The sequence below is a fragment of the Phalacrocorax carbo genome, chromosome 6 (genome assembly GCF_963921805.1).
Source record: "Phalacrocorax carbo chromosome 6, bPhaCar2.1, whole genome shotgun sequence".
NCBI lineage: Eukaryota > Metazoa > Chordata > Aves > Suliformes > Phalacrocoracidae > Phalacrocorax > Phalacrocorax carbo.
This window is the reverse complement of record NC_087518.1, coordinates 18,861,437-18,887,535: the sequence shown is the minus strand read 5'-3', so window position 1 is coordinate 18,887,535 and position 26,099 is coordinate 18,861,437. Positions and strand designations below refer to the sequence as shown.

Here is a 26,099-nt window from a genome sequence, read left to right as displayed (position 1 = left end):
GGGATTTTTCTATCTCTACCAGTGTAAGTGGGAGTTTCTCAGGCTGCCACAGAAGCCATGCAAAAGCAGACTGAAGCCCCTCAGGTCATCTTCTGGCTGACAATTCACATGGAGAGGACAAGGGGGATGGACACAAGTTGCTTTTGGGGAGATTCCGACTGGACACCAGAGGGAAATTTTTTACACTGAGGACAGTCAACCGTTGGAATAATCTCCCCAGGGAAGTGGTTGACTTGGCCACGTTGGACACCTTCAGGAGTTGTCTGGGCAGGGTGCTGGGCCACCTTGTCTAGCCTGTGCTTTTCCTAGAAAGGTTGGACTAGATGATCCCTGAGGTCCCTTCCAACCTGGGATTCTGTGAATTCAGTCACAGCCAACAAGACTCCTGCCACTCCAGAGATTTGCCTCATTCCTATAAATTCAACGGGGAAGTTCTGGCTCCGCCTGTGTCCAGTATTGCCTTGTGCCTATACTTTGCCAGCCAGGCAGGTCAAGATTAGCTGCCCACTGCTATGGTTTTTTTGTTTTACTGGAGCAAGTGAGTATGGGACCAGCCCTGCTGGGCAGTCCCACAGCTCCTGTCCCAGGATCCAAAATCGATCATTACTTTATTATATTCCATCTAATTCATTATCTTAGTACAAAAATTCAGAACAATGTAAACTTAACCTTACTAGTTTCAGTTTTCTGGTCTTCTCTCACTCCTTCCTGTTTCTGTTCCTGACTTCCTCATTTTTTCAGTATCTTATTAACGTCTGCAGAAACTACTCTTTTCTTTCAACATTTTTGTCTGAACTTAGCAGGCAGAGATATCCAGCCACTGTGACACCCCCCTCTCTGCAAGAACTGATATTTTTTCCTTCTTCTACAGAACAACTGCTTTTAGTAAAGGATTTGGTTCCTGGAGAAGGCCTGTCTCTCCCATAAATTTAACAGTAAGTATACTTTTGCTATATTTTTTTCCTCTGATTCTTCTGTTGCATTTTTGTTCACCTCTAACTTTGTTCTTTCAATTTAAACCATCACATCTTATGTCAGCTGTGTTTTTCTCTCTTTACTCATACATGTGTGCACTCTAGTTTCCCCACCCACCAACTTTCCCTGTCATATAACAGTAGGGACATTTTCTACTTTGCCACATGAGATCACAGTTGCCTTGCTATGGCTGATTTGAGTAAAAGAAAACTCAAAGTAAATAAGAAATCTGCTTATTTTTTGCTTTAGAACTAATAGCTTACAATTTCTTCCAGTACAAAATGAATATATAAATAAATGGGACCTTTCTTGCTCTGAAATAGATACATCAGTTCTGATATGGGAACAGAGGGAGGAATTTTACTGGAAGACAGTAAGACTCCTACACGCAAAAGATACTGTCCAAAAGATAGCTAACATTACTTAAATCTGAGTGGTGTTTGAACTGTGGTATTTCATTAATTTATAAAGATGATGGGCATTCAAAAGTTAAGTTCAAATTAAAATACTAAAATACAGAAGTCCTGGATGCTAACAGTCATCTCCAGTGACAGCACTGCACCAGCCCGCAGCACGGTACAGTCAGTGGTCAGGGGGTTTTAGGTACTACTGAATTATCTGGAAATATGTGCTGGTCTGTCAGCTGTCCTCCAGTGTTGAATTTCAGACTGTACCTGGCATCTTGGGCTTTGTGAAACCAGAATGAAAACATTGATACCTGTCGGAATAACAGAACAAGGCATTAAGTACAGATGCTTTTATTTAAATCACTCCCGACTCTCAGTTACTGATTTAAAATTGGATAGAATGTTTCTGTTACATTTCACAAAGTAACATTTTAAGGTGGAATTTTAAAACTAGTACATTAATTCAATAAAACAAGGATATTTCAGGGGATGAGTGGTATCTGTGCACATTAGCAGAACAGCTGTTCAGTACTTAAGAGTTGATCAAATATGCAGTAAAACTCTCTGTGAGAATCCGTCATAGCTTGGCATTGCCAAACATGGTAAGCTTATGTATTTTTAATAGTTCTTAAACATTGAAAAATACTGCTCTTCCAGACAAATACTCTGTATGCACGTGAATTTGGAGGAAGTTGTAGCTGTTTAAAACAGACTGGAAACAATATAGTCTGTATGAACACCATCTATCAGCCCAGCTCCATTGTTATGAACAAACCAGCAAGGAATATCAATGCCGTGCTTAGGATCTTTTCTGAAATCCTTCTGCCAGCCCCTGAAAGGGAAAATACAGTCATGTGAGTATCAAAGCAGAAACTGTACTTTACTTTGACAAGTTAATCTTTCCTAAGTCTTTGCTAAGGACTTAATTATTTTTTACCTTGTTACTGTCAGTTCATTGTTTTTAACAAGCATTGTGGCATCTGGTTTCTTGGGATCAGACCCAGGATGAATTTCAAGTATGGTGAAGTCAATGGGGTGGAAAAACTGTCCTGAAAATAGAAGCCAAAATCACCATTTCAGGCATGTTGCACACATTAAACCAGAAACAAACCAAACAGAAACCCCAGAATTTCTACAGTCCCAAGCTATTTCCTGTGTCCCCTCAGGGTTTTGAATGAATAAGAAAACACCAAGTTTGGTATACACTTGGACATATGCCTATGGTATTATTTTCTTTTTATAAACCAGAATCCTGTGCATATCACCTGGACGTAAGTTCCAGCTTCTGAGTGCACAGTAAAACTAGCCTCTTCTAAATATCCTTCAAGATATCCTCACTGTGTCTTGTCTATTCAGTTGTATTTATTACACACTCTCCAAGTCTTTACCTTTTTTAATAAAACAATGCATGTGTTGATCTCTGAAATTTTTGGATGTGATTATGCTCAGAACAGGGCTGACATCTAATGAATTTTTGCACTCCTACCAGGATTAGCTTTTGCACACTTTTACCCTGTCTGGGCTGGTGCAGGATGCTGCTGGAGTGCTATAATGAGCATGGATTTTTAGATTTAGATTTAGAGTCAAGTACAGATGCAAAGTCAAAGGTGATGAAAATAGCTATGAGATGTGTACGTCAGCAAACTGTAACATGGTGTACACATGTCACGTGGGCTTCTGCAATTTTCTAGCTACTCGCAATTCATACCACAGAAGAATAACTTCTGTGTGAAGTCCTTTAGCCTGAGGAGACTGGAGCAGGAAAGCATAAATAACATTCCATCCTTACTCTGCTCTTTTTCTGTTTTGGTACAGCACCTCCCAGGACACATGGACCTAACACCTACTACCACTGGTACCTTGGCTCACTCTCCTCAGGCCTCACAGTGCATACCAAGACTGAGAAGAGTAAGTTCGCAGCAGTTGATAATTTTCCACAATGAGTAAACTTATTGACCCAAAATGAATGTTTGCTGCCCTTATCCGATTTTGTAAGTGAAAATTAGAAGGCAAGGGAAAATGGCTGCTATCTGCGTATTTTCCAACAGAGACTGCATACCACCAAACCCACTACACTGGCAGAAAACAGGAATCAGTGGCGTTTACATTTTGATCCCTGAATTACCAACTTCACCTTCTACTAGAATAAAGAATGTAGCTAATATGAGGAAAATCTTAGATGATACAAGGCATTCTGTGTTTATAATACATGCTAGTAAATCAAGATATACCTTAACAACTCCTTTTCTTACAAGGATGCACTAATTGGGATTTGGCAAATTTTGATCAAGCAAACGCATGTATTTTCTCAGAGTGCTTGTACTTAGGAGAAAGGTGATAAGATGAAAGGAGAGATCAAACCATCCAAGAGACTGGAGGAATAGTGTAGTAAGAAAAAAAATCTGTAGGTGGGATTTAGCAAGATAAAGAGGTTTAAAGACATCAGTGAGGACAATGGATGCTAGTGATTTCAGGAGCAGCAGCGGAATTTATGAAAAGGTAATGCATAAAGTCTGAGCCCAGAATATTTTGTCAGAAATCGTAACATGGCCAATCAATGTCATCTCAGATTCCTCTGCTATCTCAGTTCAGAAATGCTAAGTACAGGAGTGTGTCTACAAATTATGTAGCCTCATAAGGAAAGGCAAACATGAAAACACTAAATGAACTCATACCTAATAATCCATGGGTCTGTTCAGACAGTTTATCACTTTGCAATGTATACAGTCCTAGGAAATCTTGGTGGAGAGGATGTTTCTTCCATACTTCATGCAGAACAACAACAAATGAGACACCACTGCCCATTGAGAGCACCAGATTTTTTTTGCTGTTAATTATCAAAGTTAAACTGAGGAAAAAAGAAAAACTTGACTTAGGGCATTGTGCTTCCCAGAGTCAACAGCAATGAGAAGACACTTGAGAAGAAGAAACTTGTCCAGCAAACAAACATGGCTTTCTAAATTGCTCAGTGTTTTTTAAAATACAGGTTTTGCTGCCTAGTTTGGTCCATGTGAATCTGTGTGTGCTCACAGACAGTCCAGGACTCATACTAAATTACACTGTAAAAGGCTGTTTAGCCTTTAAACTTTTCAGCAAGATGTTTCTACCAAAACTAATCCGATAACAGCTCAGTTAATCACCGATAAGTTAGTGATATGTAGATACTGGACCTCATGCTCAGTAATGAAAATGTTATTCATAAAACCATCACTTCCTTGCTTGGATGCTACCTGACACCTTTTCCTTTTGCTTTTCAGCAAAGACAACTCCTGAACTGTCTAGGTTAGTGCTAGGATAAAGAAGATTTGCTTCTGATTGTGTTAGTGATACCATCAGTCTGGCTATCATAATAAAAAAAATAAGCATGCTGCATAAGTAACAGTTTTGCTCTGGTGCTCTTTCTGTTGCAGTGCCATACTTTGAGAAGGTAGTAATTTTGTTCCAGGTACACAATGAAAATGTAAATGAGGAAGAGGAGATGCTGCCCATTTCTTTTCTACATTTCCTTTTGCACAGGTGTACATGATTCTGTAATAGATAAATCTCATGAAAAATATACCTGCTGACAGGGCAAAATGTACCTATTCTATAAATATCACAATTTCCATTTCTTAAAGTGGAGATTGTTTACAGCACATTATTATGTCTTGTTTGAAAGACTACACACTATGTCGAAAGTTACTCTTTAAATACTTGCAAGACACTGTTGCATTAAGTACAATACCAAATCTAGTTTTACCTTAGTCATAGTAACAGAAAATCAGTGAAAATTCTTCACTTACTTATCCCAAGCAGAGGAGTTTATGAATAATCATTCCGCAGTTATACAACAAAGTAGAGAGCAGAATCCAGCAGGACGTGGATCAGTTTCTTTTGTATTCAGACAACAAATCTTAAAAGTATATTATTGATCAACAGTAAAAGAAGTGTAGCGAGTAACACAGGAGCCTGATATTCTTCCTGTAAGCCTTACCCTTCTTGTTGCAAGGTGACTGAGTCAAGCCAGGTGAAACCTGTTTTTTCATTGCCATTCTGAATTGTGATCTTCTCAGGAGTTACTGTCAGTTTTAAATCCAGGTGCTTATTTGCAATGCCAAGTTTTCCAAAATATGTGTTTTGGATCTTTGCATCACTATTTGCTCTCTTATCACCAATGAGTTCTCCATTGATTGTGATGCCTAATGTAAAAGGGAAACATCAAGTATTGATTAACAGATAGGACCTGATCAACTGATGTCAAGGAGCCTCATCGAAATTTAACAACTCAAGGAAACAAATAGAAGTTGAAAAATAGATCAGAATTACTTGTTGATGTTTGTGTCCAAGTAGAATAAAGCTCTGGGGGCTGTTCTGTGGATCTCCACAAAGACAACAATCACTTTACTGAGAAAAGTTGAATATCTCCGAGAGCACGAGTCCATTATGGGCACAAATAGCCTGTGTGATATCAGTCTCTTTTTACCAGGTATTCCATGAAATGGCAACCTAAGGATTATTTTATTGCTGGTACTACTACTCACTGAGACAAATTATGTCTCTCAACTCTCACAGTGCTTTTCCAACAAAGTCTGAAAGTTCATTTTGCTCCAAGAACTGAGAACAGTCACGGTAATGGTACCCTGTCACAGCTACAGGAACACCTACTAACTTTGCTAAGTATAAAAGAAAGAAATGGCCTTTAAACAGAAGACATCTTGTTATAAGTATCCTGATTTACTGTATTTAAAAAATTTAACAACTTACCTGTAACTGGATCATTTATTAACTTTAACACAGCACCTGGGTTTTCATTGATATTGAAACAAATGGCATCTTCTTTTTGTGGCACCGATACAATGAAGTGTGGATCTCCATCAACTGTAAAGGTAAATCACTGGCATTTTGTATCGTGATACACAGCTTCAAAGTTCTGCATGAAGAGTTAACATTGTGGCAATGGAACTGCTGATGCTGGGGAAGAGCAGGAACTGGTCCCTGCACAAGCTGTATGCCCAGCTTAGTCCAGCCCATCCTTCAAAGGAGTGGTGGGGTCCCGAGGAAGCTGCTACCACCTCCCCAAAGGGGAGGATGTCCTTTTTCCCTCATCTTTCCCAGGCACATGACATACATCCTGTGTCTCTTGTCCACTGCAAAATTTGGCACATGGATTTGTAGGTTCAGGATGGCCACCTCTAAGTGCTTATCTCTGAGGGCCATGAAAGTATTACTGAGGGCAGGAAGTTAATCTGAATAGAGAATGGGCAGTTACCAACACAAAGCCTAGCAATGGGAAGGAGGACTGAGAAAATGACCATATATAATCTCAGTGACTTGATATTTAAAAGTCATTTAGAGTGTTTAAAGCAAATTAGAATACTAGCCTCTTGGAAATAAAAAATGGCTGCTTTTGTGGAAGGGACTTATCTAAAAGACTCATAAGACTTGTGCAATTTAGTCTTAAATACCCTCTTCTGTTCTCCTAAGCAGACAGTACTCAAACTACTCACCACTTGTGTACCATGTGGGGTGTGCTGTATATAGGTAAGATAGGGGTGGGGCTGCAGAGACTAAAGAAAAAAAAAATGTTAGAAAAACGCTCATCAAAATGGAATATTTACACACTATCTGCAGAGTATATGGAAGATGTCGGGGAGTTAATATGATAGGTAAATTGCTAATTCCATCCTCGTTTTTAAAGAACATAGTCCATGGAATGAAAGTTCGTGCCCATTTTGAATCAAGCAAAGCTTCAGGATAGAGACAGATTTCACTTACAGTCTAAATTGCTTTCATGGTTTCCACGAGGCCCAAGTAATGTAGCTATATGACACAAATATCTCACACTTAAGGATTAAGCTATCAGCAAGGAAATGCAAAATCACCCATTGAAAACTTCTGAGGTTTTTGACATTTGTTTATCTTCCAGAATGAATGCAAGTCTTTTCAGTAAAGACTTGAGAAAACTAGACAGAGACAGAGAGCTTGAGAGAGAGAGGCTGAGACTAATCTCCAGAGCAAAGACTTAAATCTAACTCTCCCATTTCCAGGATTGCCCAACCAGCAATCTGAAGGGTCAGTTGCTGTCTCTCTTTCTTGAATAAAGCGGTTTCTTTTTGTATAAGTAACTGAACATATTAATTTAGCCAGAGATGGCTATGATGACATCGTAGTCCCTTGCTTTATATAATTCCAAAGGAGGTGTAAATTCAAGTCCATCCTCTGTTCTTGGGAAACAGCTTTCAGGAATAGTGTTTTGATGAACTGGCATTTACTCCTTAAAAGCTATTTAGCTGAAACTTTTTCATCAGGTATTGTTCAACCTTTAAGTGGGTTCTTAGCAGTGAACAACATCTTAGCAGTAAGCAGAATTTGGTAGTATTTGTTAAAATAGAGTTGTAAACCCAGAAAAGGCAGTTTCTATCTCTCTAGTAATTTCAGTTGTCTGAATCAATTTCCTTTGACAGATGCTGCTTCATTCAGAAACTTAAACTAATGACTTACCCCGATTAACACCCATGAGACCCTGTGCTGTGAATGAAACAAAATGTTATATTAGAGGCTAGAAAGAATAAAAAGCAATCTCTCCCACTTCCCTCCTTCCACCAAAACCAACTCCAAAATCTTGTAATTGTGTACAAATTTCTAAATACCTAAAAAGAAAAACTTATTCAAAACAGTTTTAGTACTACAACAAAGCAAATGTCATGAACAGGCAGAAAGCACGCCCTACTTTTCAGCAAAAATGTTACTTCTCCAAAGGCATGGGGTTTGCTCTGTAAGGGGCTGGAACAACCTGCTCTTCTCTGATTCCTCTGTGCCATCCTGTTCTAAACTGTACTACTGGGAAGTCAATAAGATTTACCCACTTGCTTCCACATTTTTCTAGTCTCTTTTTTTATACCTGAAGCTATGGAGAGGTGTCTGAAGACAGGACTTTGTGCTGAAGAAGCAGCAAGCATAGCATCAATGAAGACATCTCTGGATGAGAGACTGCTACACACAGGTATCCAGGAGTCAACAGTGCTAGCCCTGGAAAGCAACTTCATTGTACTGGGACTGAATTTTGTGATGGTGGGATGCTGCAATTATCAGAGATAGGAGGAACCACATTGAAAGTGGTATTTACAAACTTTTCCAGCTGAGAAGGTTTTAATCTATTAATAACACAGTCTTGTTTTATTCACCAAGAATGTTATGAAAATATTGCATCCTAGATCAAGTAAGTGTTGCAGGAAATCCATCTCTAACAGTTAAGAATATTAGGTAAATTTAATACGAAATGTACATACCTTCAGCTGTTACCATGGGCAGGCAAGAAGTAAAAGGAAGCAAAAGAGAAATTTACGGTGTCAGTTTTATGATTAAACAGGAAGGATTCTGACCCTGTTAAAACATATTCTAAGAAAAGAAATTTAAAACTGTTGACAATTCAACCAGATATCTTCAGTATTTTACAATTCCATGTCTTCCCAATGACACACTCTATATTTGTAGATCAAACACAACTCTATATTTGTAGATCAAACAGAAAGACATCGAAAGTAAAAAGCTGTTATGGGGGGCAGCAAAACTGCAATTAATTTTGCATATGACAAGAGTGCTATTAGTAATTGTTTTATTGTTATGTCATTTCCATATTGCAAAATGTTTCTTCTTAGTTTTACTCTTTTGTGTTTTTTGAGGCATTTGCATCATCCTGTTAATACTGACTGGATGATTCAGTAATCCTATCTGTGAATCTAGACTCTAGGGTATGTAGAAATTATTTTCGTTTCTTATACAGCAGTAGCGTTTTGAGTATTTTCTCCTATTACTGCTCTATACTTTCTATATACAAAGAGGATTTACTTGGAAAGAGGTTCAAAAAAGGGCCTTTGTACTACAAGTACCTGGAAAGGGAAAGCAAAGAGCTGAAGATCACTCTGAGTGGATGCCACTTCTGTCAGATGTTTGGGTAAGTTTTTCCATCTTATGGAGTCCAGCTGTAAACTTTAAAGTTGTTACGCCGTATAGTGACTTGAATGTTAAATTAAACATGAAGTGGTTTTATGTCAGTATTCCATTATGATGGTTACGAAAAATAAAGCGAAACTTTTATCAGCAGAATGCTTGAAGCATTATTCAGAATTGAAGGGTACTTAGCAATTAATTGGTTTCAGGACTTACTGCAGTTGAAAGAAAAACCCACTAACCTCCAAAAAGTATCTCTGTTATGCTAAAATGCCTTAAGTTACCATGCCAAATTTAGGAGATGAGAAAGTTTTTCATCTAGAAGCCAGCACAGAGACCACACAGATCCTGGGAGAAAATTTTAGGGGCACTAAGCAAGCATTTTGGGAAATAATGGATGCTAACAGAAGAGATTGAAAAGCCTCACAAGAGGTTTGTCAGACCTGTTGAACGAGGGAGAGATGAGGATGGCCTGAACAACACGTATAGGTGAGGGTAGGGTGGCTTTGTGGTGCACTGAGCAGATAGAATTTGCCTTACTTTGCTAAACAGGAAATGAGTCATTTTGTTTCACACAGGTTAAACAAAGAGGCTGAACTATATGAAAGCACAGTGTGTTACTGAGCAAGGAGTTAACAATTAGCCAAAGTATCAGAGGAGTTGAGAACAAATTGTGCACTTTCAATATAATTGCTTCTCTTTCTGCACTGTGCATGAATACTCTATTTTACAGATATAATCATTTTCTTTTTACAACCCAATAAATCCTGCAAGAGGAAGATCTCATGCAAATTTTCCCCTTTCACACAGAAAGACGTTACTACACCTACCCCTAAACTGAAGTATGTAAAAAAAAAAAAGAGAAGGTGATGTGAACTAATCTGAATATAGCTGGATTATTAGATTAGAAATGCTTCTTGGTTTTTGATGTAATATTTTATATATGTAGCTTAAAATACACTTATTCTTAATTTATAGGATTTTGCCTATATTTAGCAATGAAGGATGGTTTGATGGAAATGAGCTTTACAATAAAAAGTAATTTTGCATAAACCATACACGTCCAAGGTTCAGAAAGTAGATTTTTCAGATACATGTTTAAAACTGTGCCCACATGAGAGCCTTTCATTAGGGGAACATCAAAGGAACACTTGGCTTCTCAAATAACTTAAAACTGTGAAAATGTCTACCTTCAGTGGGTTTATCGGCAATCCCATCCTGATTGTCAAAGTCTTCCGGCTTTGTTACCACCATGGATGTCAGTGGTGTTACAAACTTGTATTTTAGTGAGAGATCCAGGGCCTTGGCTGTAAGATTCTCCTTTTCTTCTCCTGTAGCTGCAATACTGAATATAGGCAGAGACTCCTAGCATCAGTGTTTGCTAAATTACTCATTGAACTCAGGATTAAATATTTTTCTTTAAAGTGAAGTTGTTTCTCTGCAGCTAATTTATCAATAAGGAATATCTGTCATAGTCTAAAAGCACATCTGATACACCTGGCTATCCAAGAAAAAGGCAAAACCTGTGTTTTATATTTGCAATCATTTAAAATTGTTTAATTTGCAATCTGAAACAGGAATACTAAGGTTGGGGAAGAGAATAGGTTGGGAGATTTTCCTTACTGTTTTTTATGCCTTCCCATTGGCACCTCAGTGTGATGAGAATTTCAGCTTCACATTCTAGAAGTTACACCAGACAGAGGGCTTAATGGGTTCATAGCTAAGATGTTATTCTAGATATAATTACCGTTTTTCCAGGAGTTGTTCAATGGTGAGATAAGCCCAGAGCCTTTCAATGTAATCTCCAAATATGTATTCTTGTTCTTGGAAAGCTTTAGCTGTTTGCTCAGTGTCTTGTTGTGTAGTATATGATAGGGCATCATTAGCCTGTTAGGAATAAGAAAACTTCTCTGTATCATAAGTAACCAGGGACTTCCAGAATCTCCCAGAATCAAGACCTTCACATCAGAAAATCTATTAAATTGAAAAACTGTCTGGTCCTACACAGCACTTGCCCAGGAAATTGCCACTGTTGTACCAGGGTTTTGTTCCATTGCTCCTGTGAAGGTTAGTGGTGTATGGTATAGGACATAATGCAGTTTCCAACTTCACATGGCATTTTTGTTCATTAGAATTTGGTTACTCAGGATTTAAAGAAGTTGATTATGACACTGATTTCATACAGGAACATGTTCAAGCAGATATGCTGGCTAACTTACGAATAATACATTATTTGTATTTGAAATGGAACTTTTGGAGAGGGTCGAGAGGAGGGCCACAAAAATGATCCGAGGACTGGAACACCTCTCCTAGGAGGACAGGCTGAGAGAGTTGGGGTTGTTCGGCCTGCAGAAGAGAAGGCTGCAGGGAGACCTTATTGCGGCATTTCAGTACTTAAAGGGGGACTATAGGAAAGATGGGGGCAAACTCTTTAGCAAGGCCTGTTGTGACAGGACAAGGGGCAATGGTTTTAAACTAAAGGAGGGTAGTTTTAGGCTGGATACAAGGAAGAAATTTTTACAATGAGGGTAGTGAAACACTGGAACGGGTTGCCCACAGAGGCTATGGATGCCCCAACCCTGGAAACATCCAAGGTTAGGTTGCATGGGGCTCTGAGCAACCTGATGTATTTGAAGATGTCCCTACTCACTGCAGGGGAGTGGACTGGATGACCTCTAAAGGTCCCTTCCAACCCAAACCATTCTATGATTCTATGAAATACACCTAATTTCATATAATGTACTTAATATACTCACCACAGTGCATGGGGCATATATGCAGTTCACAGTATTTATGATAACATCTATAATATGTTTGTGTTGTGTTTCTTAAATATCAGGGGCAAATATTTTTACAGAATGCAGATCTGAAGAGTATTTAGATCACTTGGTTTGTATTAGAAGTAGGCTTCTGTTTTAAGAGGAAGGCATTTCAAATATTCAGCTGGCTCATACATCAGTTTTCTTCATCCATTGAAGACTAGTGTCTGTGAACACTGAATATTTGGCTCCTGAACAAAGCAGGTGGGGTATTTAGAGACTAAACTAAAAATAAAAAATATCTGTTAGCAAAGCTAATCCAGTCACACTGCACAAAGTTGTTTCAGACTGACCCTAGTATACCTGACTGAGCTAGGCAAGTAACTTGCAGTTTTAAAAGCAATGACTCTGGTGCATTTAGTTTCTCACATATGCAGTAACACGTTCCTGTCTCTGAGGTAAAGAAATATCAGTAAATATTTTGAGTATTGCCAGATTGTGATTGTCTGACATTTTGTGTAGCAAGGCATTTAAGTCAAAGAAATCCATACTTACGCCTTCACCTCTCACATCTACAGTCAAACTGTTTTGGTTGTGGTCTATAAAGCGCCCAGCCACCACAATCTCAGACCCATCATAGAAATGCTTAAAACTGTTTTTAGTTAGGTCTGATATTTCATTTTCTGGGTAGTTTAACTCCACATCTGTAAGCATGGGATTTGACACCTCATCATAAAACCCCTACAGGATAAAAAAAAATAAAAGGAAAACATTTAACTATCATTGTTTCTTTAATTTATAGGTAGATCCATACCCAGAAACATTCTTCTATGTCAGCAATGAAAACAGAAGGTATATTTTAGAAGAAATATTTAAATATTCAGTTAAATCTCAGAGTGCAAAGCCTACAAACCTACAAATAACAGAAAAGAGAATGGCCATAAAAACTCTTCAGTCTCCCTAAGACAGAGGAAAAATATCTGAAAACAACATGCTCTGGGTGATGAGTTCCACTGATGCTACTCAAGAGGGATCCCAAGCTTCCCCGTTTGATAGAAATAAGTTTTTAGATCTACTACCTGCAGAGACTGAAAGGACAACATAAGCCAAAGGAGACTAGATATTTGATTTTTGCAGATCTTGCAATGAAATCCAGTATCTAAATTCTTTGGTGAATTTTTCAAATGGCTGCTATTGGAATGTGAGAAGTAAAATAGGTCAACTCTGTACTGCTTATATACCTGTTCTCATGCCTTATACAACTCTTAAATGCTTCAGAAGTATGGTCTTACCATACACCTGCTGGAAGTGAGTTCCTAAAGACAGAATATAAGAGCCTTTATGCTCTGTCATCCGTCTCTTCCCTTGACATGACATCAACTACATGATCTGTGAGGTATGGGAGATATAATGACTGCAGCAATTTTGCTGCACACCAAAGTGTCCTTCAGAACCACAACTTGTGTCACCCTATGCCAAGTATTGAACCCTATTCCATAGTCCACAGTATCACCTTTTTACTGTCGTTCTACTTTCTGCTTATATAAAGGAAGGGGAAAGTTAAAGGCAACTAATATTCCGATTAGAGCAGACTCTTGATTACCTTAGTACCAGATTACCCTTTGAGATTTTGATTACTTCAAAATACGTCTGTACGGTTATCTGAATTAATGTATCTCTCATCTAATTTAAGTGGTGATTACTATACCTGAAGCTGTAAAGCTGCATCAGAGTCAGGATAAATCCGACGAGCCAAACCTTTATTCTCTAGTGCCATCTTCTCCAAGAAGTTGTAGTCAACACCATAGCCAAAGCCAAGATTGTATAAGGGATATTTTCCTTCAGTGGCTTTTTTTACATGTGCCTGAATGTCCTGAGTATTTGATATGCCTGCATCAAACCAGAAAAAGTTTGAGTTTTCTTCATAAACAGATAAAATTATCACAAAACAAAATGTGGCTAGTCATGTTTAGATTTCTTAGGAGCCATTATCAAAAACTTATTTTAGTAGTATGATGTAGTATAGTAGTATAGTAGCATTTAAATCATGAAAACATCCAGAAGTCAAAGATGGAGACCAATTTTAACTGAGCATTTTTTGTTAGTTAATTCACTCTGTTATTCCATCCAACACAAACTTACCTACATTTGGTTGGCCATCTGTTAACATGATAATTATAGAAGCACTTCTCTTGGGCACAAGGTTTTCTTCATGAGCAGCATTCAGCATATTTATTCCCCTCATTATACCACCATATAAATTTGTCACTGCAAGGTAGCCATAGAAATTTGGTTTCAGCACAGACAGTCAAAATAAATGCTCAATTTTTACTGGAACCTGATGAGATCTCGTAACAGTATGAAAATGAAAGATATGGGTTTGCAAGCAGGGAGATGTTTAGATAGAAAAGTACTTGGACTTTGGAAACAGAAGGAAAAATAGATGTCATGTTCTGAGTAAATTTCAACTTTAGTAATGTCTCACCAGTAATTAAAAAAAAAAAAAAAAAGCTGTAGCACTGTGTCCACAGACCAAATTGATAAATTAACTTACATAATGACCTATTGGCAAGTCCAGTCAAGTACTTACGGCCTTCCGTGTCAATGCCCTGAACAAACTTCCTTGCTTCATCCAAATTCTCAGGAGTTGCCTTGATTAATGTTTCTTTCCAGGTATGTACTTCACTACCAAATAGTATGAAATTGAAGAAGTCATCTTCTTTAATGTCATCTAAGATTTTTAGAAGTGCTTCTCTTGTCTGTAAGACAAAAGAGATTTAAACTTATAGTTCAACATTTAATGAAATAGGTGCTTAAAGATTTTACATTATTAATCTCTCAGCATTTGGGTATTTTTAAGTTTTACAGTCTGTCATGGAAAAATTCTGAGCTTGTTCTGTCCTTGCTAGTCCCTGCATCTATTTCAGAGTAACTTCAGTGAAGTCAGCCAGCTGCAATTACATCTGGTAAATCTTCATAGCTGAGAGGGAAAACAGGTCTCCCGTCACAGATCATTGCTTACACTGAGGTAAGATGGCATGGAAAATTGAAAGTGATGGGAAATAGGTAGCTACAAGTTGGCGGAGAAGCTCATATGCAAGCAAGCACTGATATTTTGATGCTGCACCAAAACCTGAAAATTCTGAGCATTAGCTTAGAATCAGGAGTTCTAACTATGAAAAGAGCTGCTGCTTCCCCAAGGAGACAGAACGAACAACATAGATTATGCACATAATACTGTATGCACATTTTAATTTTGGAACTGTCCAGTACACATGACAGAGCTCTCTGGAAATGTTGATATTGAGAGTTTTGAACTAATAATATTTATAAGTAAGTAAATATAGCCTACATGTATAGAATTTTGTTCCACAGTAATGCTTCAAACTAGTACTTACGGTACTGAACATTAGAGAGGTCACAGATTGAAACCACTTGGTATAGCTTAAGCAGCGCATATGCACTATAAGCCACCATGTCCCTTTCATCACAACAGAGGCTCTTCCATTGGGACTTTATAGTAATATAATAACTTACTTGTTGTATTTCTCTTCCAGACATTGAGCCACTAATATCTATTACAAAAATAACATTCTTGGGCAACTTTGGGAGATCTGTTGGTGCAAAGAAGTGTACAAAGTAGCCATTGACAATCTGAAAAATAAAAGGTAAAAAAAAAATAAAACCAAACTAAAAAAACCCCACCTTTGTATTTTATATAGCATATTATAATATACTTTTGTATATTATAAAGTTAATAAAGAAGAAGTTACTTTCATTTAGAGTCTAGCCCCTAAGTGGACTAATAGGCTTTAATGGCCATGACTAGTCTCACCTCTGTCCATGGGTCCAGGAGCTTCACTGAAGTGCAAGCCTGGACCTTTACTCCCTGCCTGAGCCACACTGTAAGAATCCCTGCCTCCAGCTGTGTCACAGCCATACCTGTTCCTGTCCATGGACCACACTGATCTGGATCCCATCCTGCAGACTGACTTCCCACCTTGACCTTGGGCTGCCTCATCGCCATAAACTCGCCTGATGACCTGGACTCTCAGTTGAATTTGACTACCATCTCTGGGTCTGCCTTGCTCACATACTGTGGGGAGTGGGCTCTTGGCTGGTGAAGCCCCTGTGCTGTCAGCTCCTTGTCCTTTAGGGAACAGCTGGCCCTCGCTGCTCCCTGAGCTTTACTACGCAAGCTAAGCTGCTCAAGAGTTCCAAATTTCCAGCTGTCAGGTTTACCTGCAAATTATCTGGCGTTGTTCTCTTCACATCATATCTTACAGTAAAATCCCCATCTAAGGCAGACTGTGAGCAATTTGCACAGGTTCGCTGCTGATCAAGACTTGGCTTGAAAGAGATATGCCCCTGGAAAGAAAAGCCTTCATTAGATCTGAACCTTAATAGCTGAAAATTTTCTACAGAACACAAAGTTGTTCATGTTTTTGTAAAACTAGTATATTTATATTCACAGACATGAGAACAACCTGTTTTATCAGGTTACATATTAGTTTGTATCCATACGTATTTATATATTGATGGGTAACTGATATGTGAAGGCTGCTATCTAGAGCTTTCTTCATATGTTTACTTTCCCTTCTTCCTTAGGTCAGCCCTCCACGCTGAATGACACTTTTGATAAGGCTGTTGGGCTGTCTATGTCTTAGGAATTCTACCACCTCCATACATGAGGAAACTACTTGTTACTGACTCAGTTCTTCTGTAAGAAATAGTCCTATCAGTATCCAGATTTCCAACTACTGCTGTGGGACAAGGCCTACTAGTTTGGGTACAGTACCATGCTAACAGCTACGTGGCTTCCGACCTGCATGGAGATGGCCTTCAGCTTGCTAGCTTGGAATTCAGAGTTCATTTGCACAGACAAGCCTTTATTGTATTTTTTCTATTTCTTTGTTTCCTCTCACTTCCATTGCTAGCCACTACAGCACTTTTGCACTGACATTATTTCAGAATTAGAACAGTAATAAATAAATTATTGAATGCAGCAGTCATTATACCTTTTTGTCTGAAAACTTTTTTTCAATTATATTTTGTAGATCATTGGTGATGAATGTTCCTTCTGCTTCCAGCTCAGTGATACCCTGGGGCTCAAAGATATCTACTTCAATCTGAAATATTAATTGAAAATTCATTGTCATTGATTACCCCACAGTATATCAATTTAGCCATTTACAGGAGGATCAGTAGGCAACTACAGATGTGAAAGAGGGATTTTTGTAAAAGCAAAATAAATTTTGTAATTCAGAATGGCAGTACCAATCCAACTTGTGTGGACACACCATGAGCCAAACAGGCCTTTTTATACATAGAAGTTAAAAACAAAGCTAGAAACAAATCAACATTAATAGAAACATAACTTGTTTGAAAGCTAGACACTGGAATTTTGTAAAATGTCAATAAATACTCAAGTCTTTCAAAAATATAACCCAGCCATTACCTGTGAGTTGTGCCCAACTTTGACGTACATTTCAGTATGCCTTCTATCATAGTGTATTTAAAATTATGCTGCATAAACTCTCATAGATGCTGAGTTTTGTAATGACTTTTACACAGCATTTTCTGGGCATACAATGGAAAAAAAATTTGCCTTAGAGCTAGGTCTTAGCAAGGGTGATAGGAGTGATCAAAGACATGTTTTGGCACACAAAAGCTGCAGTATTCCAGAATGCAATATATGTATCATTGTAATTTAAGATTACGTAGTTTCATGGTGGTGAGAGAAAGTTGTAGTTTACGCTACAAAGGCATTTATGAAAGTTATTACTCTTCTATTTTACGCCAAAGCATTGTAATAGCTTTTTTCAGTTTCCATATATAATTTCTTTTGGAGGCTTAGTAGCTGAGCGAATTTGTCAGGCTTACAAATAAAAACCTGCACTAAAGCATACTGGACTACCCATGTGATTCATTAGAAATATTACCATGGGCCTTTAGCTTACCTGTGAACCAAGGGGATTGACCATGGTACTCCACTCTCAACAGTTGTATAGAATTTCATCATCTCTCAAATTACAGTACCCAGTTTGATAGAGTTTGCCATTTACCTCAAAATCTTTGACAAGCTGCTTTGGTTTTACTTTGATGAACATCTCATATTTTCCAAACTGTCGCTTCAGCAGTTCCTCATATGTGAGTTCAAAAGTTACTTCACTGGCTGCTGCAATGTTGACTGAGACAGTGAATTTTTCTGTTTTTCTTCCTGAAGCTCTGTATTTAAGTGGGTAAGAAAAAGAATACCTTTATCCTCTTTCACAATATTTATTGTTTGGGTTGGTGGAGTATGATTTTCAAAAAGAAATTTTCAAAAACAAAGATGGGAATTTTGATCTGCTGCTAAAATCATACTCAAACAGTGTAGAATTTATTCAAGTTTCCCAGTGAGCTTAATCCCAGGAATGGGTCACACAAAGACAGGAGAAGTTGCAGAAGCAGCTTTTCCGTAACTGCAGATACTGTTTGCGTAGTCAGAAGTTGTATTTCCTTTTTATAATTTACACCACAATAATTCTAACTTAATGATTGTTCTTTGCTCCTGTAAAAAACAAACTTCAGAAATACGCCAGAACAAGGTATTTCCAATCTCACAATTTGCTATAGGATGGTGGTGTGGAAGCCACAGAAGACATCATTCTTACTTGACAAGACCAGCAGTCTGTCCCTTTGAAACAGCCTTCTCATACTGCTTTTTTGCAACTTCTTTTTCCTTTATAGTTCCAGGATAAGTGACACCATCAATTGTCCTGCAGATGAAGAAGTCTGAGTTTAGCTGAATGCACTGATAAGTGAAAAGCTACTATTGGCAATTCTCCCTTTACTGACTGGTTTGCACTTTCTGATATTGCAAAGATTTGAGGACTTTCACTGAAGCTAGTCTTTTTGGTGAATTTAGCTGGAATGAAGAGCTCTGTGCTCAGTATCTTAAGAGAATCTAAACCAAATTTTACTTTGAAAATGAATTAGATCAAAACTGGGTTGACAGCAACACTACTTGCATCTGCCATATTCCTACACTTCAGCAGCTTGACAATCTCATCTCATCTAACGTCAAAACAACTCTTTCAGTGAGACTCATCTGTCCAAATGTAGCTGTCTACAGCTGAACATTTCATCCTTAGACCACTAAACGAGCATTTCTCATAGGGGATTCATCTCATCCTAAAATAAAAGTTCTAGTTTGCATTAAGAGTAGTTATGCCCTAAATACTACTATTTCTTTTCACTGAAAATAAAAAGGTATAGTGTGATTAGAAGAGATGGATGTGTTTAAACTGAATTAAACCTCATAATGGTGTGAGAATTGCATATGATTGCAACTAAATGTACAAATGTAAAGGAATAACTATATTTCCTGCCTTTCATTCAAATATGATTTTTAAATGAAGAGATAAATTAAGCTATAATGCCATCAGGGAAATTAAGTAATGGAACTTTTTGTGTTTGATAACACCAGAGTAAGTAAGTGGTATTTCTGAAAAGGTGACTGGATCTCCAGAGAAGATCCCCCATTCCCTAAGGTCCATGAGGATTAATATAAATAATTGAAAATTAGTCATCTTTTCTATAGATGTACCAACGTTTGTCTTTCTCCAAGTACCTTGCATGTTAGCTTAATAGTACCAGAAAATTACCCGTGAGGCATTTAGAAATCTATCAAATGGCGAAGTAAAAGCAAACATTTGGGCTCAGTTTCTCCCAGTTGCGTTGGCACAGATTTTTTAGTCTTCTCTAACAACATTGTAAAGATTACACACATGCTAAAGTTGGTAATGAAGGCTGTCTTAGGGAGTTCAACATCAAAGACGACTTCTTTATGTACATTTCCACGATTGACTGCTTGACTGGTGATGACATTGTGGGCAAATCGGGAAGTTATTTTACTATCAATTTTCATGCTATAGATTTCTATCCCATTGACAACCTGTAAATTGAGAAATGAAAAAAAAAAAAAAGAGCCAGCTGTTACACTGATGTCTCTGTTAACCAGCTATAATCGTATTTTTGAAAAGAAATCTTGGCAGGACATTCTATCAGTCCAAAGCAAAACAGGAAAGACCTAATCATAAGAACTGTAGCACAGCTGTATTTCCTTGGATATCTATCCCATTGCCATCATGGTGCTATTCCATGAGTTATAACTATAGCTTCTTTAACAAAATACTGCCACCACAGCAAAGATACTGCCATTACAAGAATCAGTTTTTTTTCTCTACTGAGACTGTGACTTTTGATTATGGTTAGTCAAAGAGCACAACTTACTGCTGCCTCTCTGTATTAGTGACTGTAATTATCAGTTGAGTGGATGACTCCTAGAGCAGGGATATAAGTAGTCATCTTGTTTAAAAATAGACCTAAACAATTCCAGATGGCTCCAAATTAATTTTACATTATTTTAAATTTCCTCACAACTGGGGCTCATTCTTTTTTAAACAAGGAAATGGGTAGAACGATATTTATCTTTTTGAATGCTTAGGTATAAAGTTGCTGGAGACTATATGAAAGCACAGGTAACAGATTTAACTCCTTAGGCAACTCCACAACAAGGTCTTGTTTCTTGCAGCAAAACCAGCACTGGAAAGAACCTTGGGTGTTTTATGGTGGACCTGATCTATGGCTGGTTGATTAAGAAGGTCTCCAAACAGTCAAAGCATTTAAGCATTGCTGAAGTGGAGTCCAGGTGCCAAGTGGAATCAGACTCAGAGATGAGGTCTCCTGTCTTCCTTAGAAATAACTACAACATAAAATAAAAGTAAAAATAAAACCAGCATAGAATGGATGTCCATTAGATATACAGACATGACTTCAAACAACTTTGCTATTTATTCAAATACAACAAGGTTAAAAATCATTTGTTCATTCTCTTTCTTTGTCCAAGAGTTTCCATCAGAGCTTGGAAAGCTACTGTCTAGTTAGTCCTACTGCTTAAAACAAGCAACTCTGGGCTAATCCCCTTGTCACACACTCAGAAATATTAATTTGCTCAATCTGGCCTCATAGAAACATGTTGTGAACACAGTAAGAATATTCTTGTCACTATAAACCTCTCTCAGTAGCCCAGACAAAATCAAGCCTTACTCACCAAGTCATTATCAGCATTTCGCTTCTGTAAAGAGAAAAACATGGAAAAAAATCATAACTAAGGTAGGAAAGCTGCATTTAGAAATAAATCATTTAGCACCTATGTAATTGTCTTCTGCTTTCAAGACCAAAGAAGTTGTCCAGTAGTAGGAAGGCTTGAGAAAGGCCCTCATTAGTAAACTGAAGTAAATTTGAGGGAAGAGCAAGTAAGGCATCTGAGGCAGGTATAATTATTTTGCTTATAGCATTCCTAGTTTTGGTGAATCTTTTGGGTTTCACCTGATTTTGTATTTTACTCAAGTGACACAAGAAGAAGTTATCTTCTTTCAGCTGAAAAACAATAATGGATTGCCTGAGAGATGAGGGGAGAGTGAGTGGAAAAGAAGCTTGAATGCTCATAGCCATTTATATTTAAATGTCATTGAGACTAAAGAACATACTAAGATCTGCTTAATACAGCATTCTTGAGTATAGTCTGGCTGAGTGATGACATCAAAGTAAAAACAGAATATCTTGTCCTGTGGGTTACATCTTTTTCTTGGGAATTCCTAGTTTGGGGTCCTGTGGTATATATTTTGTCTTTTCAAACTAATTCTCATTTGGAAGAAAAAAGGTGTTTGTATTAAAGCATAAAAACCAAGCTTGTACATTTTTTTCCAGTCACACACACGTCCAAACTATCAGGCACACCCATCCTTATACTCTTTCAGACTTAATCCTAAATTTTTCCTGTTTCACCCCAACAGCCTTACCTATTCTAACATGAATAGGTAAGATAGTAATTCAGCAAGCTTACAGAGAGGAGAGGCAGTCACTATGAAAGGCTCCATGGAGAGAAAAAAAACCAAAAGCTGTTTGTTAGAACTCTTTTTTGGCATATTTGCTCCCAGAGTAGGTGCAAATATCAGAAGCTCTACAAAAATACCATGTACTCTTTTCAGAAAGAGAGAACAGGCTTCAAACATACTTATTGAATCATGTTAAAATACAGCTTGTGTAACTCAATTCCCGTAAGCACAGCTGCAAATACCTTATCTCTTTTGGCTCTAAGAGCCTCATGGATCACATTTTGTGCAAGCATGTTTACCTGCTCCACCAAATAGAGGGGTAAAGACACAATAAAGTATCAAGTCAGGTACACATCTCAGGTACATTTAAGGTTTTTGTTACCTTTCACAGTTAGGAGTTTTATGGGTTGGAAATTGAGAAACAGAGGGTTATTTTTTGTTTATTTTGAAGTTTTTTTCAAGACACTATATTAAATCGACAGTAATGCAAGGTTCTGGGGGGAGAGGCTTCTCAACCTCTGTAGCAGTCTAGCCAAAAAGTCTGCGTATGATTCTCTAGGTTCATCTTTCAAACTGTTATTGCCATACAGGTGATTTCTATGTGTATGTCCCTCTGCTTTCACAAACCTATGTGGGCTTTTTTCATGCCTTTGTAGAGTACACACAAATTCAAATCCTTCCTTTCCAAAACTGAAATTATCTTTCCTATATCTATACTGTCATTACAGCTAACCATTTTCCCTTATGAAACACAAACTGAGGTATGGACCCTGGGAAATGAAAAGCTGTAAGTCACTGAAATGTCAGTTTGTTTGGTACAAACTTTTCCTTAAAGTGAAATTACCAAGCAGTTTAAGAATACAAAAAACCTACAAAAATGTGTTCTTTAATTACAAATTCTGCAATTCTGACTACTACCTCCTAAATGAAAAGATATTTTACCTGCAATTAATTTTTACAGAATTGCTGTTGTGCACAGTCTTTATCAGAATTATGGATCCTACAGAAGTTTTGAAAGAGTTCTGTTCTGATTCTGTAAATATTTTTCGGGGTACTCTGCCATTCTCATTGAGAAAGAAAATACAGATAAATCTCTCAGTGAAAGGTATTAGTTGCTCTGTACTTCAATGGAGATACTCAAACCCAGCTCGACATTGTCCTGGGCTACCTGCCCTAGCTGACCCTGATTTGCACAGGGAGTGGACTAGGTGACTCTGTGATTCTGTGATTATTTTTTTATTATTCATAGTAATTCGCTTGGATGTAGCTAGAGACCTCACCAACATCAAGGTCATTTTAAGCTACGTGGGCAGAAAGTGATAGTGTCCCATTAGAAAATACATTACGCAATTCTAGACCAAACTGAGATTTTAATATGCTTTACCTTGTGTAGTTAGTTACTTGATAAAATCTTTCTATAGTATTTCCATATATTTGCCCAATTGCACCAATTATTAGCATTTTTTTTCAGTTGTATAACAGTAATAAGTTCTGCTTTTGTTTTACAGTTTTGCTGTGGCACCAGCAAAGAACATAGGTGCAAAAAGTCTATAGAAATTGGAGAGGAAAAGCAGAGGAAAAAAGCAATTTGAACTCCCAAGAAAACAGGGAGGGGAAAGAGGGCTCCCATTACAGTACTTGTTGAAAGAAGCCCTGATTTTACAGCTTGGGAAACTAAAATACAGCATGACTAAGAGATTCAGCAAAGACTGTACAGTTAGCTTGAAGTGACCTCTGGGAATTCACAACACTGAATGAAGTATTTGCATATATCCCTAAGTACTACATAGGAAAAATACAGCATGAAAATTATTTCCAAATCTACAGCAACATTAAAGATTTCGTCATCCCAAGTGATGCTAATTGGAAATCACAGAGAAGAGACCATAATGCTGCTAAGCTATGAAAACTAAACTTCCTTGTGTCCTATGTAGGAGTCTTGCTGCTGCCAAAATGAGAGGTCTATAAAAGGAAGGCTGTATCATTGCCACCCCTGCTTTGAATATGTAGTTCTAGGGGTAGTTTTTAATCTAGAAAAAACTTTCCTACCCTTAGCAGCTGCATGCGTAGGAACAAGGTGTACAAGTGCACTTAGGGATCTTTGATTTGGATTTTTGTTCAATTGGCAGCAGAATTAGGTCTGCCAATTGTGTTTACTTGACTATGGCTTTAAAAGCAGCTTTGACAGCTTGAATGCTACCAGCCAGCCAGACCTCCAGCCATGCTTCATCACTCTTCACTGGCATACTACTTGCTCAAAGAGCCAAGGCAGGGATGGGGACTGAGACCTTCACACTACATAGCAATCTCTTCCATTTCAATCAAATTACATTTGCATAAAGTATACAACAAAACTGGGAGAATCAGCTGACTTTTCTGTAGTGTTCTGCATGTATGGATGGAGCATTGCACAGAGCTTTGGACATCTTCCATTCAGAAAGGCTTTAGTATTGCAAGACATATAGAGAACAACAGGTAGTATGGTAATCAGGAGGAAAAAGCTACATTATAGCTGGGCAACATAATGGTTAAATAACAAGAATCTATGGCATCTCCAGTTTGCAGCAATAAATCTCAGGCTGATCTTTAAAAGTTAGGTATGTTATTATCCTGATTTTCAAAGAAAAAGTCTTGGAAAAGACCATAACCTAATCAACAGAAATTGACTGTAAATTGCTTTGTCCTGTTCTGCTCACTAACCTACGATGCCCCCTAAAGAGATTTGCCCTCTGTAACTTCTCATAGTGTGTCACTACTGAAAGAGAGGAAAATAATTTACTGAGATGAGCAGGAGTGGCTGGCAACTTAACTGAAGAAAATAAGGCAGAAAATCAGGAAGCACTGTCTTAGAGATCCAGTCAAAAACAGAATGAGGGACATAGATGTGTCATCTATGAGTCCTGTCAGATGCATCTTGACATGATGTCCCTCATGTCACTGAGGGACAGAGATATATTTCATGTTATGCTAACATGCAAATGTTCTGAGAAAAATCCTACCATGTCACTTGGATAGTGGACATATTTATCTGGATGCCATGTTACATCTCTTTTCTGCTTCTTGGAGGCACCTTTTCACTGATATTTTGCATTGTTTTGCAGGTGCTAAAGTCAGTTCCCTGGCAGCACCAATTGTTTTACATATTTAAGTATAAGATCACTTTTTACCATATGTGGTGATGACAGGGAAAACAGAGGAAAGTGATGCTTTTTAAAAGAGCAATAGGAAAGCTTCTTCAGAGCTGATTCAAAACTGAAGCTGATTAGAGGTAAACTATTCTGAGTCCCAAGTCTGATCTTGTGTTCACTGGTAACAGAAAACACAAAGCTCTTGGTGGCAGCACTGTATGAACTCTCTGATAAATGCTGATAAATGGCAGAAAGTTAATCTACGAAGAATGGGAGCCCCATACATGGATGATTACTTACCTTGATGTTTCTGACATGTGTTACCAAAACGTCTGATGATGCAAAGGTAGGAATCAATAATAAAATACAGAGCAAGAGATAGTTTTCCATTCTGGAAAAAAAGTAAGGTTCCAATCTGAATGATATGCATAAATATATAATGCTTTGTTTACCGAGTGTTAATAAATAACCCAGTGTGAAAAGTGGGATTAAACATTAGGCATTCAGGGAAAATCAAATAGTGAATTTTGACTTTGCATAATCTGCAGAATACTGTTATAAAATACTGTTACAGAATTTATGGAATATTTCAGCAATGTCTCTTCTATATAATATCTCCAAACACAAATTCAACAGCCATTTCTGTACAGACAACTGAAATTGATCTCTGCTCCAGACTCACCTCTTTTCCAAACGAAACTCATCATCTTTCTGATACCTTCTTAAGACTGTCCCTGGCTCAAATTTATTGCAGCTGTAACAGAGCTTTCAGTCTCTTAAACCCATTTATGCTCCTCTTCAACACTACCTCCCATAATCCTGCATATCACTCAGGTACGTGATTTAGGCTGACATGTGTCTTGACTATTCCAGAAGGTTCATATTACATGCTTTCCTATCCATCTTCATGGCTGAAACACAGATCCAAGCTCCCAGGGTCTTGCATTTTGCACAATCAATACCCATTCAGCCTGCTGCTGCAAGGCCCATTTTATTTGTTACTCTGACAGCGTTAAC

General features: G+C 37.8%; 1 protein-coding gene and 1 long non-coding RNA gene across 2 annotated transcripts; one reads left to right on the top strand and one right to left on the bottom strand.

The window, feature by feature from the left end:
* Positions 1–1,717: 1,717 nt before the first annotated feature.
* On the bottom strand, positions 1,718–25,493 carry LOC104051542 (inter-alpha-trypsin inhibitor heavy chain H3). Its single transcript, XM_064454040.1, has 20 exons — positions 25,383–25,493; positions 21,168–21,191; positions 19,843–20,009; positions 18,727–18,831; positions 18,136–18,298; positions 17,089–17,199; positions 16,313–16,438; positions 15,608–15,724; positions 14,661–14,829; positions 14,213–14,338; positions 13,779–13,960; positions 12,626–12,811; positions 11,059–11,198; positions 10,487–10,656; positions 6,869–6,928; positions 6,126–6,239; positions 5,356–5,560; positions 4,058–4,230; positions 2,320–2,431; positions 1,718–2,214 (listed from the first exon to the last, which is right to left on the bottom strand). Exons 1-20 carry the CDS (start codon positions 25,470–25,472, stop codon positions 2,085–2,087), a joined length of 2,670 nt encoding a protein of 889 aa, XP_064310110.1. The 5' UTR covers positions 25,473–25,493; the 3' UTR covers positions 1,718–2,084.
* Positions 2,146–7,607, top strand: LOC135313852 (uncharacterized). The gene is made up of 3 exons (XR_010373344.1): positions 2,146–2,236; positions 3,198–3,290; positions 4,640–7,607. It is a non-coding gene; the product is annotated as an uncharacterized LOC135313852 (long non-coding RNA).
* Positions 25,494–26,099: the final 606 nt, after the last annotated feature.

Bases quoted from the DNA above. Each gene is read 5' to 3' on its own strand.
- LOC104051542 (XM_064454040.1), bottom strand. From the start codon at position 25,472: ATGGAAAACTATCTCTTGCTCTGTATTTTATTATTGATTCCTACCTTT. The intron at 13,961-14,212 runs GTAAGTTTGTGT...GGTTTGATGCAG, and splicing joins AGATGGCCAACCAAATGTAG to GCATATCAAATACTCAGGAC. The intron at 2,432-4,057 runs GTATGAGTTCAT...TTCTATTTTCAG, and splicing joins ACAGACCCATGGATTATTAG to GACAGTTTTTCCACCCCATT.